General features: G+C 33.1%; 4 protein-coding genes and 2 pseudogenes across 6 annotated transcripts, besides 2 other annotated features; 3 read left to right on the top strand and 3 right to left on the bottom strand.

The window, feature by feature from the left end:
• Positions 1-7,281: part of a mobile genetic element that runs on past the window's edge.
• Positions 2,316-3,514, bottom strand: TVAGG3_0406160 (annotated as a pseudogene). Its single transcript has one exon. A coding segment is annotated over exon 1 (1,199 nt).
• TVAGG3_0406150 lies at positions 4,812-6,554 on the bottom strand (annotated as a pseudogene). Its single transcript has one exon. A coding segment is annotated over exon 1 (1,743 nt).
• On the bottom strand, positions 6,575-6,909 carry TVAGG3_0406140 (protein of unknown function, DUF4106 family; the record flags this gene model as incomplete). Its single annotated transcript, XM_051232929.1, has 1 exon — positions 6,575-6,909. A coding segment is annotated over one exon (335 nt), but the record flags the coding sequence as incomplete, so codon positions are not given.
• A 6,293-nt stretch (positions 7,282-13,574) lies between the features above and the next one.
• Positions 13,575-15,566: part of a mobile genetic element that runs on past the window's edge.
• Positions 13,768-14,586, top strand: TVAGG3_0406120 (phage tail repeat-like family; the record flags this gene model as incomplete). The annotated part of the gene is made up of 1 exon (XM_051232928.1): positions 13,768-14,586. One exon carries the CDS (start codon positions 13,768-13,770, stop codon positions 14,584-14,586), a length of 819 nt encoding a protein of 272 aa, XP_051102658.1.
• Positions 14,726-15,088, top strand: TVAGG3_0406110 (uncharacterized protein; the record flags this gene model as incomplete). Its single annotated transcript, XM_001304502.2, has 1 exon — positions 14,726-15,088. One exon carries the CDS (start codon positions 14,726-14,728, stop codon positions 15,086-15,088), a length of 363 nt encoding a protein of 120 aa, XP_001304503.2.
• On the top strand, positions 15,107-15,349 carry TVAGG3_0406100 (serine threonine-protein phosphatase family; the record flags this gene model as incomplete). Its single annotated transcript, XM_051232927.1, has 1 exon — positions 15,107-15,349. One exon carries the CDS (start codon positions 15,107-15,109, stop codon positions 15,347-15,349), a length of 243 nt encoding a protein of 80 aa, XP_051102657.1.

Raw genomic sequence — 15,566 nt, 5'->3', positions numbered from 1 at the left:
TCTTGAGCTATTTGTTGTTGAAGTTGTTCTTGTAATACAATACTTTCACCAGTTGCATCTTCCAATTCGAAACTTTCTGCCGTCATTGACAAATACATAGGACATAAAAGTTTTACAGGAACAAAGTTTGCGTCAACTAAGGTTAAGTTTATGTTTGCTAAAGTGTTTGAGTTTACTAAAGCTGAAAACTCTGCATTCGAATGAACAAATAGGCAAACCAGCAGAGAATGTGTTGTTTATACGCATGAGTATCTTTTGGTCATAGTAGTTTTCTGTCGACATTCGAATAGCACTTTGAAACTAAGTTTGAAAACAATATATAAAATAGGTGTACTTAAAGTCAAACGGAACAGACCTTGTATGACACCTTTTCCTGTTATAGGAAACTGTTGGTAGTAAAAACCAGATATAAGTTTTGTATTATAGCTCATATCGTTTATACTAAACTCAGTCGGACATCCAAACATAATGAAACCTGCTCTAGTTGCAGCACATGTTACACCGTCCTTAAAGTATTAAATAAGTCAACAAAACCTGTTGGTGGTATATCTGAGTAAGTATCTTCAAAGGAGTATTTTTTACCATTCACAACAATAAAGTCTTCTGGTGTCAAAAGAGCAAAAAGGCTTTAGTCGTCATCGTGTTTAAGGTCAGTTTACAATATCGTCCTTGAGGACTTTGTAAGTTTGTTGTTATAGAATTATATGACTCAGGGTTTTTAGTCGTAATAGTATAAACCATTATATCTTCTGCCATTTATATATATTTAAAAGTTTTTCTGAAAGTGGAGAAGAACTTCATCTAAACTTTCACATGGCGTTTCTTGAAGTTCTCTGTCTAAGAAGTTCAAATATTTTGTAAAGACATAGAACTTTCCTTTGTCTACACGAACAAACAAAACAGGGTCTTTCATATCGTTCAAAAGTGTGTAAAGTCCTTTACATGAAATAAAGTCTATATTATTTTTCTTCAAACATCTTTCAAGAAGTTTTGACATTTTTACTTAGCAAGTAAATTTTAATGAAATGTTGTGGTCGTCAAATATTTTTATGACGTCTGGGAAACTATATTTTAAGTTCAACGTTTCACCTCCTTTCATAACGTATATCTTGTCAATGACATTATATGAAACACCACAGCAAGCAATGTCGGTTCTATTTCTTTGATGTTTATATCGTCTGCCTCTGTCAAAAGTTTCAATAGTTCTTTCAAAATTCATGAGGTGCGATGACATATGAGTTCACTTTTACAGGGTTGTGCTCAACCAAGTTTAACATTAGACCTAAAGCTTGACAAATCTTCTCCTGAGTTTTAAGCTTATCTTTCAGTTGCATGTAGTCGTTTCGAATATCTGCAACAGAACTTAAGTCTCTGCTAACTTCAGGATATGTTGGTTCTTTTACAGGAACTATTGTTATACCATCTTCGTCTTCGTATGGTTTCCCCACTTCAACATCTCTTTCTTTGACATTGACAACAACACTTTGACTGTTTGTTTGAGTTGGTGAATTTAACTTCACATCTGCCATCGCCATTAAACCTTTTGAAACACTTACGCTTCTATTTTTCGGAAATGACATTTTACTTAGAATAAAAAGATGGACGTATTTGAGTATCTCTTCGAATTGAAGCAGAAACAAAGTTTACACACACAAACAATACAAGTTCATTGACAGAGTAGTTCTTTACACAAACAATGGAAAATGTTATAGAATAGCAGTCTTTGCTGAACCAAAATATTTTCATAAAGCAAAGAAAGTTGGTATAACCGAGATGGTGAAAGTTCTTGACGTTGACAAAAATATAACAACAAAACTTACAGATATTTCTAAAGGAAAGTTTTAATACAATACTATGTTAAGACTGGCGTACTGTCAATATTTGACGGAGAGAAGTCAGTTCAAGAAAACTTACTGACCTGCTGCCAAAATCTGCTCGATGGAAGCTGTCGTTATACCAATCTGAGGAGCCCCAGCAGGTTTCATCGAACGAATTTCAAAAGAGCATCTTCCGTGAAAAGTGCTATTGGTTTTGTAAACTTCATTGCTCTCAGTTCATATGGACCGTCTCTGTCACCAGTATATTGTATTTGTACAGTACCAACAGTTGAAATACCACCCATAAAGTCTTCTGAGTCAGCAAATGGAATGCCAAGCCAAAAGTTTGAACGGTCTCCATTTGTATATTGAGTTTTTTGACCTCCTGTATGAGTCCATACTTTCACATATGGCATAATAGAACTTTGCATTTCAGGGTTAATGGTTGTTGTGAAGTTGTTGTTAAAGTTCATAGCATCTAATGTCAAGTTGTATGACCTCATATCTCAACTGTAGAATATTCTTCTCTTGGATAATATTTGCCATCTATGTTTATATGATATTTAATACCGGGTTGTAGAAACAAGAATAGTCATTTATAGTTCGTCTGAACAGTACAAACATAGTATCTGCATGTTTCATTGCAGTTGTTAAGCAATATCTGTTCTTGCACCTGCGGTTCCTGGATTTTGGTTTCCAACTTCACCTGCAAAGTCTTTGACAGATATTTGGTGTATAGGGAACATAAGTGGAACTGCAATATATTTGGCAGCTAAAGCATTTGAAATATCTGGGTCCAACATATAGACTGCAAGTCTGCTTTCTATTCTCTTGCATTCAAACTGTTTGCATGTGAACTTAAACTGGGTCCAAGCAGTTCCAGCAGCATTGAAATAATACTTTACTTCAGTGTTGAGGTTTGAGAAACCAAAGTTTAGGTCAACTTTGTCTTTGCAAAAGTCACAGAACTTGGCTCCACCAGTTCCAGCTACAGTAAGAGTGAATGGGTCTTGTGTTGGTGCAATGACTAAGTTATTTTTGCGTTGGAGTAAGTTCAATAGAAATTTTCCTGCCCAGTTTGGCAAGTATCTTAAAAAACCTGAAGATGAGGAAAGATGACAAAGGAACTCTAAGTTTCAGTTTTACTTTAGTGACAGCATTTCCATCTGAATCAGAAAGGTTAACATAAACTCCTGGAACGTTAGGGTCAAGTCTTCTTATTTTTTCAATAGTTGCATACTGGTCTGTTTGTTCTCTAGCTTGTGGTTGTACTGAGTTTCTCAAAGCGAACCATTCATAGTTTGCCCATGTTACTGTTTGAACTAAGTCAGAGTTAGAATATATCTTATATCCCATGAAAACTTCTGGAGCATATTGGTATCCGACATAGAAAATTCCATTGCAACCTTTCTTGTCAGACAACTTGGCAGAAGGTTTTATTTCAATGTCTTGTTCCACGTATAAGAAAGAGTTGTCAATAGAAATTATATGAAACCTGTCGCAAGCAATATCTACTGTTGTTGAAGAACCTTCTCCAAACTCACCTACGTTTCCATAAGAAACAGCAGTTGTATATTCGTAAGTTCCAGGAACTATTTCTGACCTTCTAATGGCATTGTCGCATTCGTTATACCATTCGGAAACATTTCCATTCATGGCATCCAAACTGTTGGCGTTATATTCTGAGCGGCGTACATTTCATATGTGTAAAAATATAGAATAGTTGGGTTTATGTGTCATAATAGAACCCACGTGGACCAAGCTTTACTTTCTTCCTGACTGAGTTTTTTAACTCTTCTTTTTCCTTCATTGCCACTACTTTCACTAGATGAAGTTACTTCTTCACTACTTTCACTTTGTTCTACTCTTCTTCTTTGGTGTCGCTTTTGGTAACTTGCCCTCTGCTTCAAGTTGTTGCATCTTTGCCTCATGTTCATCTAGTATGTTGCAAATTTTCCATGTCCTTTTGCCTTTGGGCTCTGGTCGCCCAATCTCAGGTAACCTATATCCTAGAAAGAGTTTGTCATAGTTTGTATTTGAGTCGTTGCGTATTGTTTGCATGACTCTTTCCTGAGTTTCCGGTTCAAGCTCTTCAAAACAGTGCCTGTCCATATGGAATATGCTCGTTTCCAAATATATGTTTTTGTAGCCATTCTGGTTTTCTTTCATGTTTACCAAACTATATCTTTTGTGAATGGGAAAGCTTTTACCCAATCTTTCAGTCTTGCGTCGTTTATTTCTGTAGTTGGTTTTATTTTGTCAAGGAACATGTTTTTCAATACTAACATTTCATTTGGTACTGTCCATTTGAGTTTTCTTAAATATTCATCCCTTCTCAGTTCATTGTCTGCAAAGTAATTTTATGACATTTTGTAAACTTTCGTTTGCAAGGTCATGTACAATAGGTTCTCTTCCTTCTCTCTCCCCTAACTTTCTTTCTAAACTCTTCACCAAATATACCATCTCTATGGTTCTGTGTAGTTCTTTGAGATAAATGTTCTAGAACGTCAGGTGTTATATTTCCATCAGCCATGTTCATTTATACTGGTCCAAAATATCTGCATGTTTCATATCTTTCAATGGCATTAAAGCCGCGCTTAAAATACCAGCTATATCTGGTTCACCATTGACTTCCATTGCGTCTACAACTTCTTGGAATTGTGGTTGTAAGTTTATGAACCACCTATCCGGGTTAGCTTTATGACCCCATCTCATTTGTAGTTCCATCGTCTGCAGAAACAAAAGTAGGTTGTTTCCATCTTGGTTAGGTTCTGAATGAACTTTAAACAATGTTTCATTTCTATATGTTTTTCTTGAAATTTAACCTTTTATCTTCACCGAGTTCATCCGAAGATTGAACGTTAAATGCTCGTAAGTAAAAAGGGTTGTTGTATTTGTGTACATTTTCTTTCAGTACTTCCATTCTATGCTGAATATTTTCATCTGGTGTTGGAGTCTTTTGTATGTCGGCAAACATTTTTCGATATTCTTCTACTATGTCAGCCGAATTTTTTTTAGACTCTTGGAAATATTCCATATTCTCCGCATACTCTTGTTGAGGGTCAAGATTTTTCGGCTGTTCCAAATCTTCATCTAGTTCTGTGAAGTTAGTTTCCAAAGGAGGACTTGTTCGTTTCCTTCAGGCTCTTCTAGCTTGTTGTTGCTGAACTATTTCTTCCATGTCTGGTTGTATCTGAACTAGTTCTTCCTGTGGAGTTTCTTGTACCTCATCTGCTGGCATTTCATATATTCCGAGACCGTTTTCAACAAGTTCCCTTTCTAAGTCATCCGGACTCAAAAACCTTTCTTCTTTCGTTCCGTCTATTTTTTACGCGTTTCATGACGGGAGTTGAATTGTCATTTAGCTCTGACATCAAATATCTCGGAGTAAATTCAGTCATGTCATTTGGATGATATGCTATTAAATCATATCCCTTAGCGAGCTTGTATTTTCCAGGTTTGAAATTATATCCATTTGGTGCTGAACCATAAAGCTAAATAGGTTCGGGTCAGTATTTCCATCCTTGAACTTTCTAATAGCTTCTTTATATCTGTCACTAAAGTCAATACTATCTGGGTAACCATAGTCTTCCTTAAGCCTTTTTAAGAATTCTTGGTTTCCTTGTTCTCTACTTCTTTTATGTCCTTGCTCTGTTTGTGGTTGTGTTGTGCAGGTTTTGAACTGTTGGTTGTGGTTGTTGTTGTGCAGGGTTTTGAACTGTTGGTTGTTGTGTTGGTTTGTGCTGGTTGTTGTGTTGGTTGTTGTTGTTGTTGTGCTGGATTTTGAACTGTTGGTTGTTGTGTTGGTTTTGGTGCATGCCTGTGTCTGTGTCCATGTGACGATGTAAATGTTTTAGGTAGTCCTGGTGCAGGTGCTTCTCTTGAGGGTTTGGTGGTATATAAATTCCAACAGCTGGTATATAAGTTCCACCAGCTGGCACATATGTTCCATCTGCAGCGTAATGTCCTACCTGACTTTTCGTTCTTAAGAAAGCATTTACTAGGTCTGTTTTGGTCTGTTGTAACTCTTTTTCTTGACTTTTCACAACAGTTGCTCTAACGGCGTCATAGGCACTTTGAACTGCCTGTCTCGTTGCTGCATCTGTTATTTTCGTCATATTTTGTGCTACTTCTTTTAACTCTTTGTCGAAACCTTCAGACTTCAGTTTCTTTCCAGATGAGAAGTCGTTCACTTGTTTCACCTTACTATGAAGAGCTTCGAAGGCGTTCTTAAAGTCAGCATTTGTTAAAGCTTCATTTGAACTGTCTTCATCCGCTTGTATTTTTGTCCTTATTGACCCTATGAGTTGGGCTGCTTTAGCGTTGGCTTGGGCATCTAACCAGTCATTGTTAGCTTTTATATATTCTGCGCTTTTCATTGCCTTTTGCATGGCTGCGTCGTTATTTTTACTTTCTTGTGCTAAGTTTTCATACTGTACGGTTTGGTTTTGCAACTGTAAAAGTTTTTCTGCCTTTACATTTGCTTCAACTTCTTTTTTATACTCATCGCTATCCATATATGTCTTCAGGGCTTTTGTTTTATTTCTTCATCTTTCAGTACTTTATATCGAGTAGTATGGTTTTTCAAATTTACAACATCTTGTTCCATTTTTGCTACTTCTGCTGCTTTTTCTGACACTTTTTTCGCATATTCCTCTGTACTTAGTTCTTTCAGTTGTTCTTCTTTCTTCTTTTTCTCTACGTTTAACTCATTGAGTTTCTTTGTGTGTCTGTCATATTCTAGTTTCTTTTCGTTTTCACCTATTTGCTTCTGTATGTCTATGTTTGACTTTTTGACATCTGTTATTTGATTTTTGAGTGAACTCAAATTCATTTGACTTTGAGGGTTATAGGCTGTTCCGTCTGCAGCTCCACCATAGCCTGCCATTTTCGCTAAAAGTGCCGCTCTTAAACCTCCACTCTGTGCACCAACAACTCGGTTTAAAAGCATAGGATTGTTTGACATTTGTTGCAACATAGTGGGGTCATTCAGCATTTGTTGTTGCAACTGTTGTTGTGGTGTTAGTTTTACTATTGGATGTTTCAATGCTCTCTTCCTCTTACGTATATTCTTACGTAGCTTACGTGGCATTTTAAGTGAAGTTAAAAAGCGGTTTTTGACAGATGTTTATATGACACTTTCTCCGGTTTATAGGACCTCTCTCATATTCTATCTTGTCATATCTAAACTCATAGTCATGTATGTCCTCTAACCATCTCATAACGGTTTCCAAACCACTTTTATCGGATGTAAAGTAAAAGCATGGATGGTTATGTAAAACGTCTAAAGTTTCTAAAGAGTCTCTCAAAGTATACTTCCTTGGAACGCCCGTAACTTTTCCTGTAGCGACGATAGACCCTTACTTGTCCGGACAAAGTTATACTAAACATCTTCAGGGCTAGAAGGGGCGCAGCCCCTGGAAGCCCCACTACCTTTTTTTTTTTTTTTTTTTTTTTTTTTTTTTTTCATTTTATAGCTAAATCGAAAGTACCCTATATTTCCAACTCTTGGAAAATTTTCATGACCCCCTACCCAGGGTCCTAAAATGGGTATTTTCCTCACACAGACACCGTGGTTTTTTGAGCCGGGAAATAAATAGCGCAGACAGTTTCTACATATAGATACATGCTTATACTTAGAGTTTGACGGGAATCTAAAGTGATTTTTTTCTGCATCGCGAAATCAAATGCAATCTCAAAATCATGAAGAAACTGCGAATCGGAGCGCAATTTTTTAATATGTTAATATATAAAGGTACCCCTACTACTGCAAATGCTTCAAATGAAAATCTAAGAAATCAGATTAATTTGATCACATTAGTATAGTATTGGTCAAACCAAAAACTCATATGTTGATATATAGCCTATGGATATTCATATTATCTACTTTTCATTGAATTACATAAGATTTAATAGTCTCATAAATATTCTTTTTAATTTTCCGAATTCCGCGTGCATTTAGATTGCCTATACCTGTATATAATAATTCTAGAATGGTTTGGTTAGATATTAAGTTTTTTAGATTAATATTTTAACATTTTGATAAAACAAGCATTTGTTCCATTTTAGAATCGCCATTGAACTCTGGTTTGACTAACATGATGTTGTATGATCAAATAAATTCTAACTTCATGAGATAAATTTTGAAATTAGAAAATGCGATATCTGACTCAAATATTTATCTGAACACATTTAACATTCAATGATAAACTAAAGTACTATACAGCAGATTCGATTTGGCTTATATTTTATATAATCAACAAATAATCCTATAAAATTGTGCTATTCACGTTGCTCAAAGATGTATTGAACATTCCCTACTTGTGTATTGATAAAATTAGATATAGATTCTAATGTAAATCGATATTTTGAAAATTCATATATATTTTGTCTTGGTTTGGCATTTGATCGTGTTGAAACCGGAATTGCAATATATATCATCTAAATATATAACTATCAAAATATGAGCTATAGATTTTTAAATTATTCTCCTGAATATGAGTGACTAACATAATTATATTGAATTGAGTAGTAAGAATCATAAATATTAGAATCTGACGATAATTTATTATAACTTTATATAGGAACAAGATTATAAATGATGATGAAAATAAAGATTAAATTTAAATCTGAAAATTTGAAAACATTAAGTGTATATGATAGCATTACAAAATTAAATTTTATGTGGAAGAGGAAATAGAGGAATTAGAAGTATTATGAGAAAATAATAAGATATAAAAACAAGATTCTATTAAATGAGTTAATTTATAGAAAGGAATAACAGTGTGAATGTAGTAAATGAATGTTTTCATGATGTATTATTGAAATCTTAAGTTTTGTTAAGAAGATAATAAGGGAATCAAATTTTGTATTAGGAAGTTTGACCGACAAGAGTGTATTGTGCACTCTTGTCGGTCTGCATGTCTCATTCCGGGAGACATTGTCACTGCATGTCTCCCAGAATGAGACAATCTTCCGCATTCATAACTTGAATGCGGAAGTTTGACCGACAAGAGTGCACAATACACTCTTGTCGATCTAAATGTATCTTACAATCAAAGACACTTTCATACAATCTTTTCGAAGTTAAAAAAAAATTTAATTATTTCTTTCTTTTGTTTATTAAATCGCCTTACTCACGTACTAATCTCTTTTAGAGACTCTATCGAGCTATCCCCACATATAAACCTGTGACAATAATACATATTTACTCTCTTCATATTCTGATCTCATGACACATTATCGCAAAAACTATAATTATACAACACATCTCATAAAGTCTCATTTTAGCCCTATCTAAGCGTTCAAAACCTATTTTCCACACGTAATCTGATTCTTCTGGCTCCGCTGATTCGAGTTCTGCTGTCAGATCGTGAAAATATGCATCACATAAAGAGATAAACACAACTCAAAATTATTGCTTTTTTTTCAAATTGTCTATTCATCCATCTTTACATATTTATTATCTCCTCCGTTTCCCTCACAAATTCTTTTAATTTTCTGAATAATACGTATAATAAAATGAATATCTCAAAAACTAAAACACAAAATTAATGTTGGAAAATGACTAGATATAATCTGAACTTTTGAATTCATACATTTTTGGAAAAAATTGAATTTTCAAAAAAAGAGCTTATTTAGTTATGAACCTGAAGAGAAATTTTAAGGAAAATATTAAGTTGTGCAATTTGCATTTATCTCTTTATGTGATGCATATTTTCACGATCTGACAGCAGAAATCGAATCAGCGGAGCCAGAAGAATCAGATTACGTGTGGAAAATAGGTTTTGAACGCTTAGATAGGGCTAAAATGAGACTTTATGAGATGTGTTGTATAATTATAGTTTTTGCGATAATGTGTCATGAGATCAGAATATGAAGAGAGTAAATATGTATTATTGTCACAGGTTTATATGTGGGGATAGCTCGATAGAGTCTCTAAAAGAGATTAGTACGTGAGTAAGGCGATTTAATAAACAAAAGAAAGAAATAATTAAATTTTTTTTTTAACTTCGAAAAGATTGTATGAAAGTGTCTTTGATTGTAAGATACATTTAGATCGACAAGAGTGTATTGTGCACTCTTGTCGGTCAAACTTCCGCATTCAAGTTATGAATGCGGAAGATTGTCTCATTCTGGGAGACATGCAGTGACAATGTCTCCCGGAATGAGACATGCAGACCGACAAGAGTGCACAATACACTCTTGTCGGTCGAAGTTTTGCAATCGCGTTGTGATTGCAAAAGATTGTGCTATTCCTCATATTTTCTACGAGCCTGCTTCATAAAATTGAATCCTTCTATCCAAATTAAATGCGATTTCGCTAATCTTTCATCTAAAATCACTAATCAGAAGCATATTGCAAGTTAACTTGAACCGGCATGTTCCTCCTATCCTGTCTTTCAGTTCTTTCTATCAGCCATGGTTCACAAGGAGGAGAGCTTTGCGCACAATCAAACAGAGGATTGCGGCAGAGGAACCGGGAAGAGAGCAGCTTGAAGCGGTAAGCTGTTTTCAAGTCTTTAGTTAACAAACTTTAACAAAAGACATCTAAAAAATTTGAAATAATTGCAAAATAATGCCGTCAGGTAATGCACACCTAAGGGAGGTGTTTTGCGGGAGCTGGGGGTATCTTGGTGAGTACTCAGGAGGCCAAGAAGGGCACCCCAACCGACATTTTGCTGACGCATTGTGTAAGCAACCATTCTGATACCCGCTCAAGCCGTCGGGACAAAATAATTTATGAAATTATAAGTCATCTTTCTAATACATATTTTTGGAAGGGCGTAAGATACGCCAACTTAAATATATTATTAAATATGAGAAAATCACTCAACAAAAAAACAATTCTTTCAAAAAGTTTAAAATTAATCTTTCTAATACATATTTTTGGAAGGGCGTAAGATACGCCAACTTAAATATATTATTACATATGAGAAAATCGCTCAACAAAAAAACAATTCTTTCAAAAAGTTTAAAATTTATCTTTCTAATACATATTTTTGGAAGGGCGTAAGATACGCCAACTTAAATATATTATTAAATATGAGAAAATCGCTCAACAAAAAAACAATTCTTTCAAAAAGTTTGACATTGATCTTTCTAATACATATCCTATGGAAGGAGTTTACATTCACAAAATAAAAACCAGTTCAAAATCTTATTACTCCTTGAATTAAAATCATTTAATTTCAAATCCATTCCAAATCCTTAAATATGTATTAAAATCATTTGCCAACAACCAATACAATACAAATTATATTTCCATATATCTTCTTGTCCATTTTAATTTTTTATCTCATTTTATTTAATTTTATTTAAAGCATATAGACATCGAGATCCTTTACACATAGTTATATAAAAGTCAAATACATAATAAATTCTTAATTCTAGAGATATCTCAAAATCTCAATTTTTTAATTTAAGGATACCCTTACATTGCGTAGTTAGAAAGAGAATATGATATTGTCATGATTGCTAAAGTTTTAGGCTCCAGAAATGAATATACATCAAACTGAAACAATTGATAAATTGAATGAACTTTTGAGAGGTTCTCAAATAAAAAAAATTATCTAATTTTTTACAATATTACTATTATTTTATCCACATATGTATATATAGTAATTTGAGAAAACTTTTAGGAAAAAATAAGTTTAATAAAAATCTGAATTTTACTTGTTGTGGGATTGTTATTAATTGACACTCCAGACGTATTACTAATAGTTATGCGTATGCAATTAAAGTATTTCTGATGGACAAAATGTGAGATTTATATCAGATAATTCATTTCTACTATTAAGTTATTCATTTATGAGTTTGCACTTATTCGCACTAAATAAATAACTATTAAAAATTGTTTTAATTAATTGACACATATAATAGAGTGAATTTTGTTTGATCAAACAACAATAGATGATAGATATAAAGCCAAGAAACTTGCTATTAATATGCTCTACTTGCTATTTCAATGTAAGTATGATATTTTCTAAATGTTTCGTTCAGATAACTTAGATATATTAGTCAAAATTTGAAATTTTAATAGCACATATATTAAAAATAATTATTATTCATAAAAGATTAATGAAATAGTAAAAAAAATCAATCAAATTATAAAAATACAACATTTAGAAGAATTCTTATTATCCTTCAAAAAGTCAGTATTTCTGCTGTAATTTTCTACAACATTGTAGTTATTGCACTTTGTCTATGGATTTGTATATATGTTATATATAAATTATATATCTAAACTGCCCATAAGTGCAATTTTTATATAAATTGTTTATTTCTTTAACAATTTCATATGAAATATGCTTTTTTAAGCGTATCAAAGCTATGTTTTAATGTGCATGGATATATCAAGAAAAATGTCGAAAAAAAATGTGAATTCAAAAATTCACTGAATTTTCACCGTTTTTTGAATTTTGCTACAGCACTAATATTAAATAATACTAAAATCTTCTGTCTTTGTAAAAGAATAAATTCTGACAAAAAGTGCTCGTTTAAATTTAATGATCATCTGTATGACTAAGTGGTAAAAGTGTTTATGACCAAAAAAGGGTTACATGCTTAGTCTATTTTTCTGACAGGATACTCTAGATTTACATGGTCTCTATTTCATATCTCCGTTTTTAGATTCTTCGACAGATTTTATGATAGAAAACCAAGATTAACAAATTTCCGGCATGTTTATGAAGAAATCTGCCGCTACCCTCAATATTATTTCAATAATCAGTATCGTTTCTCTTACAATTTATTTTTTTCTCAATAATTTAACAAGAAATAACAATACACACTTGGTTTTACGTATAAAAGCTAAGTGTCGAACTTAATCAACTTTACTTACTTAGCAAATGAATATTTTTGTGGTTGCGAGTTCTGAATGCTGAAGTTTTAGATTTCTCTATAAATGATATCATTGCACTTACAATGTTGTTCCAGCCTATCGCATAAATCATAGAAAATCCAAAAAAAAAAATAATATAAAAGAATTCATGTCATGAAGTTCAAAAAATACCGTGTAACATTAAAATTTGTTATGCATAATACATTTTAGCTATTATTGATTTTTTTTAATTTTCGAGAAATTGAATGGTGAGTCCGATAGAGAAATTTTTAAAAATCCTAGTGCCTCATAGAAGTAATTTCCCTCGTCTCCCATACTTCCAAATGTATGCATATGACATAAACTTTTATGCATTACACAAGTGGCCAATAATATCTATAGAGTAAAAAATTAGAAATTTAATTTTTTTATATGATAGTTATATTTCAGATTTGCGAGCGTAACTTTTTTCTCCATGGCATACTTGTTTTAAGAGCAAATGATCAAAATCGTCCTTCAATTATTGAAGGAGCTGATATCTTTTGAAAATTGAATTGAAAGGGTATTCAATTTTCAAATTTCCTCTCAATTTTGGAAACATATCAACTCTATGAATTAACAATTATGTGCCTTCACAGTTTATCAGTCATATAAGGTGCTTATAAAGAAAAAAGTTACGCTCGCAAAATATGTTTTTTATAGATTTCACATAAAATAATTATGTAATTTCTAAAAAGAATATTTTTGTTCTTGAATATTAAAGTGTATTGTAGTTTAAAAAGTTTTAAATATGTTGCTAAAATTTCAGGTTTATAGCTCATGTCTAGCATGACTTCTTCGTATGCGCAAAAAATCTGACACGTAAGGGTATCCTTAAAATACCTTTCATTTTTCACAGTACTATCACAACAAACAAGCCATTTACTAATTAACACAAAAAAAAAAAAAAAAAAAAAAAGGTAGTGGGGCTTCCAGGCACTTCGTGCCCTCTAGCCCTGAAGATGTTTAGTATAAATGAAGTTTTTATTCGGAGGGCTTCCAGGAGCTTTTCACAAATTATATATGTTTTCATGTTTTGTCACTTTTCTGTCACTTTTCAGGTAAAAACATTTTTATTATATATATAAAATGAATTTTACAAAACCACCGTTACCCTTCTTTGGAAATAAGAGTAGATGTAAAGATATTCTATTGAGAGAACTTAAGAAACTACCGAATGGTCTAACATTTGTAGACTTGTTCGGTGGAAGTTTCTATATATCTCATTTGTGCCATACAATATTTCCTGACTCAAAGATTATATGCAATGACTTCGACAACTATATGAACCGTCTCAAACATATACCAGACACAAACAAAATATTGAGTGAGTTGAAAGAAAAGATACCTATAGGTAAGATGGAACGTATACCATTAGATAAGAAAAATATTGTGAGAGAGGTTTTGAAAAAAGCAGAATATATAGACTGGGATAGTATATCTGCTAGACTATTATATAGTGGTGCTATAAGAGTTCATGACATTGAGACACTTATGTCAAAAGTTTTATATCTTAACTATACAAATGTTTTCAAAGAGAACATAGAAAAATATATTGAGGGTATAGAGTTTGTGAGATGTCATTGGACAGAGTTGTATGAAAAATATAAAGACAAGGAAAATGTTTTCTTTATAGTGGACCCGCCGTTCTATAACACATGGGATTTTCAATACCAAGTAGACTGGACTTTGAGAGACTCTTTAGAAACTTTAGACGTTTTACATAACCATCCATGCTTTTACTTTACATCCGATAAAAGTGGTTTGGAAAGTGTCATGAGATGGTTAGAGGACATACATGACTATGAGTTTAGATACGATAAGATAGAATATGAGAGAGGTCCTATAAACTGGAGAAAGTGTCACAACAAAGAAATTTTACTAGTAAGTAAATGTGGTTTGAAATAGGACTACTTGTTTTAGGTTTTTTCCATTGTGTCATTTATTTATTTGACGTGGCAGAAAGATATAGAGAATATGAAGATGAACCAATACCAGCAAATGTTCAGCATATGTACTCGTAAGAGATATTTTTATCTAATATTAAATGGACGCACAGAACTTAGCGAATGCACAGCAACCTGGACAACCAAACCCAGAGAATATTCCAAATGAAGTTAGAATACAAACTGCAATGGCAAACTATGGTCAAGTGCCAACAGATGTACAAATGCAAACTGCCATGTCAAATGACGCTGCGTTAGGTTTGCCACCATGGTATGCAAATATGAGATGGAAAGAGTTTTATACAAACCCTGAAGTGGGATATAAACAACTTTATGCAGATGACGCGAACACAGGAGTTGACCCAGAGTATGTTTTCTACCAGAGGAGAAACAGAATGTATGAGCTCCAGTTAAAGAATGCTATGGAACTCAGAAGGAAACGTAAGAGACTAGGTGGACATTAGATTTTTACATATAGTAAAATGGGTTTCTTTGGAAGAATAGGAAACTTCTTTCGAAATGTTGGAAGAGGTATATGGAATGGAATAAAAACCGTAGGAAGAGGAATTTGGAACGGAGTCAAAAATATTGGCAAAAGAGTAGGTCAGTTCGTTGGTATTATACCTAAAGACCCTGAACCAGAAGAGCAAGCTCCTGTTATACAACAGCCTGAACCTGCACCACAGTCTAGTTGGCAACCAAATCCAACACCTCAACCGTATTAAAAAATTATATTTTTACCGTTCGATAGTAGTTGTATATGAAACTAAGTTCTAAGTAAAACGCATGGTATAATGGAATTATTCTTTTTCTTCCATCTGTAGTAAACCATACTTGAAAGTCTGAAATACTTCCACTTGGTGGTTCGTATAACTTTGTAGGTTTTTCGTAAAAGTCATTTGCCAAGCATAAGAAAGAGTTTTGGGCGCCAGAAAATGAAGC

This window comes from Trichomonas vaginalis, chromosome V (genome assembly GCF_026262505.1).
Source record: "Trichomonas vaginalis G3 chromosome V, whole genome shotgun sequence".
In the NCBI taxonomy this organism is placed as follows: Eukaryota; Parabasalia; order Trichomonadida; family Trichomonadidae; genus Trichomonas; species Trichomonas vaginalis.
This window is presented reverse-complemented; position numbering and strand designations above follow the sequence as displayed.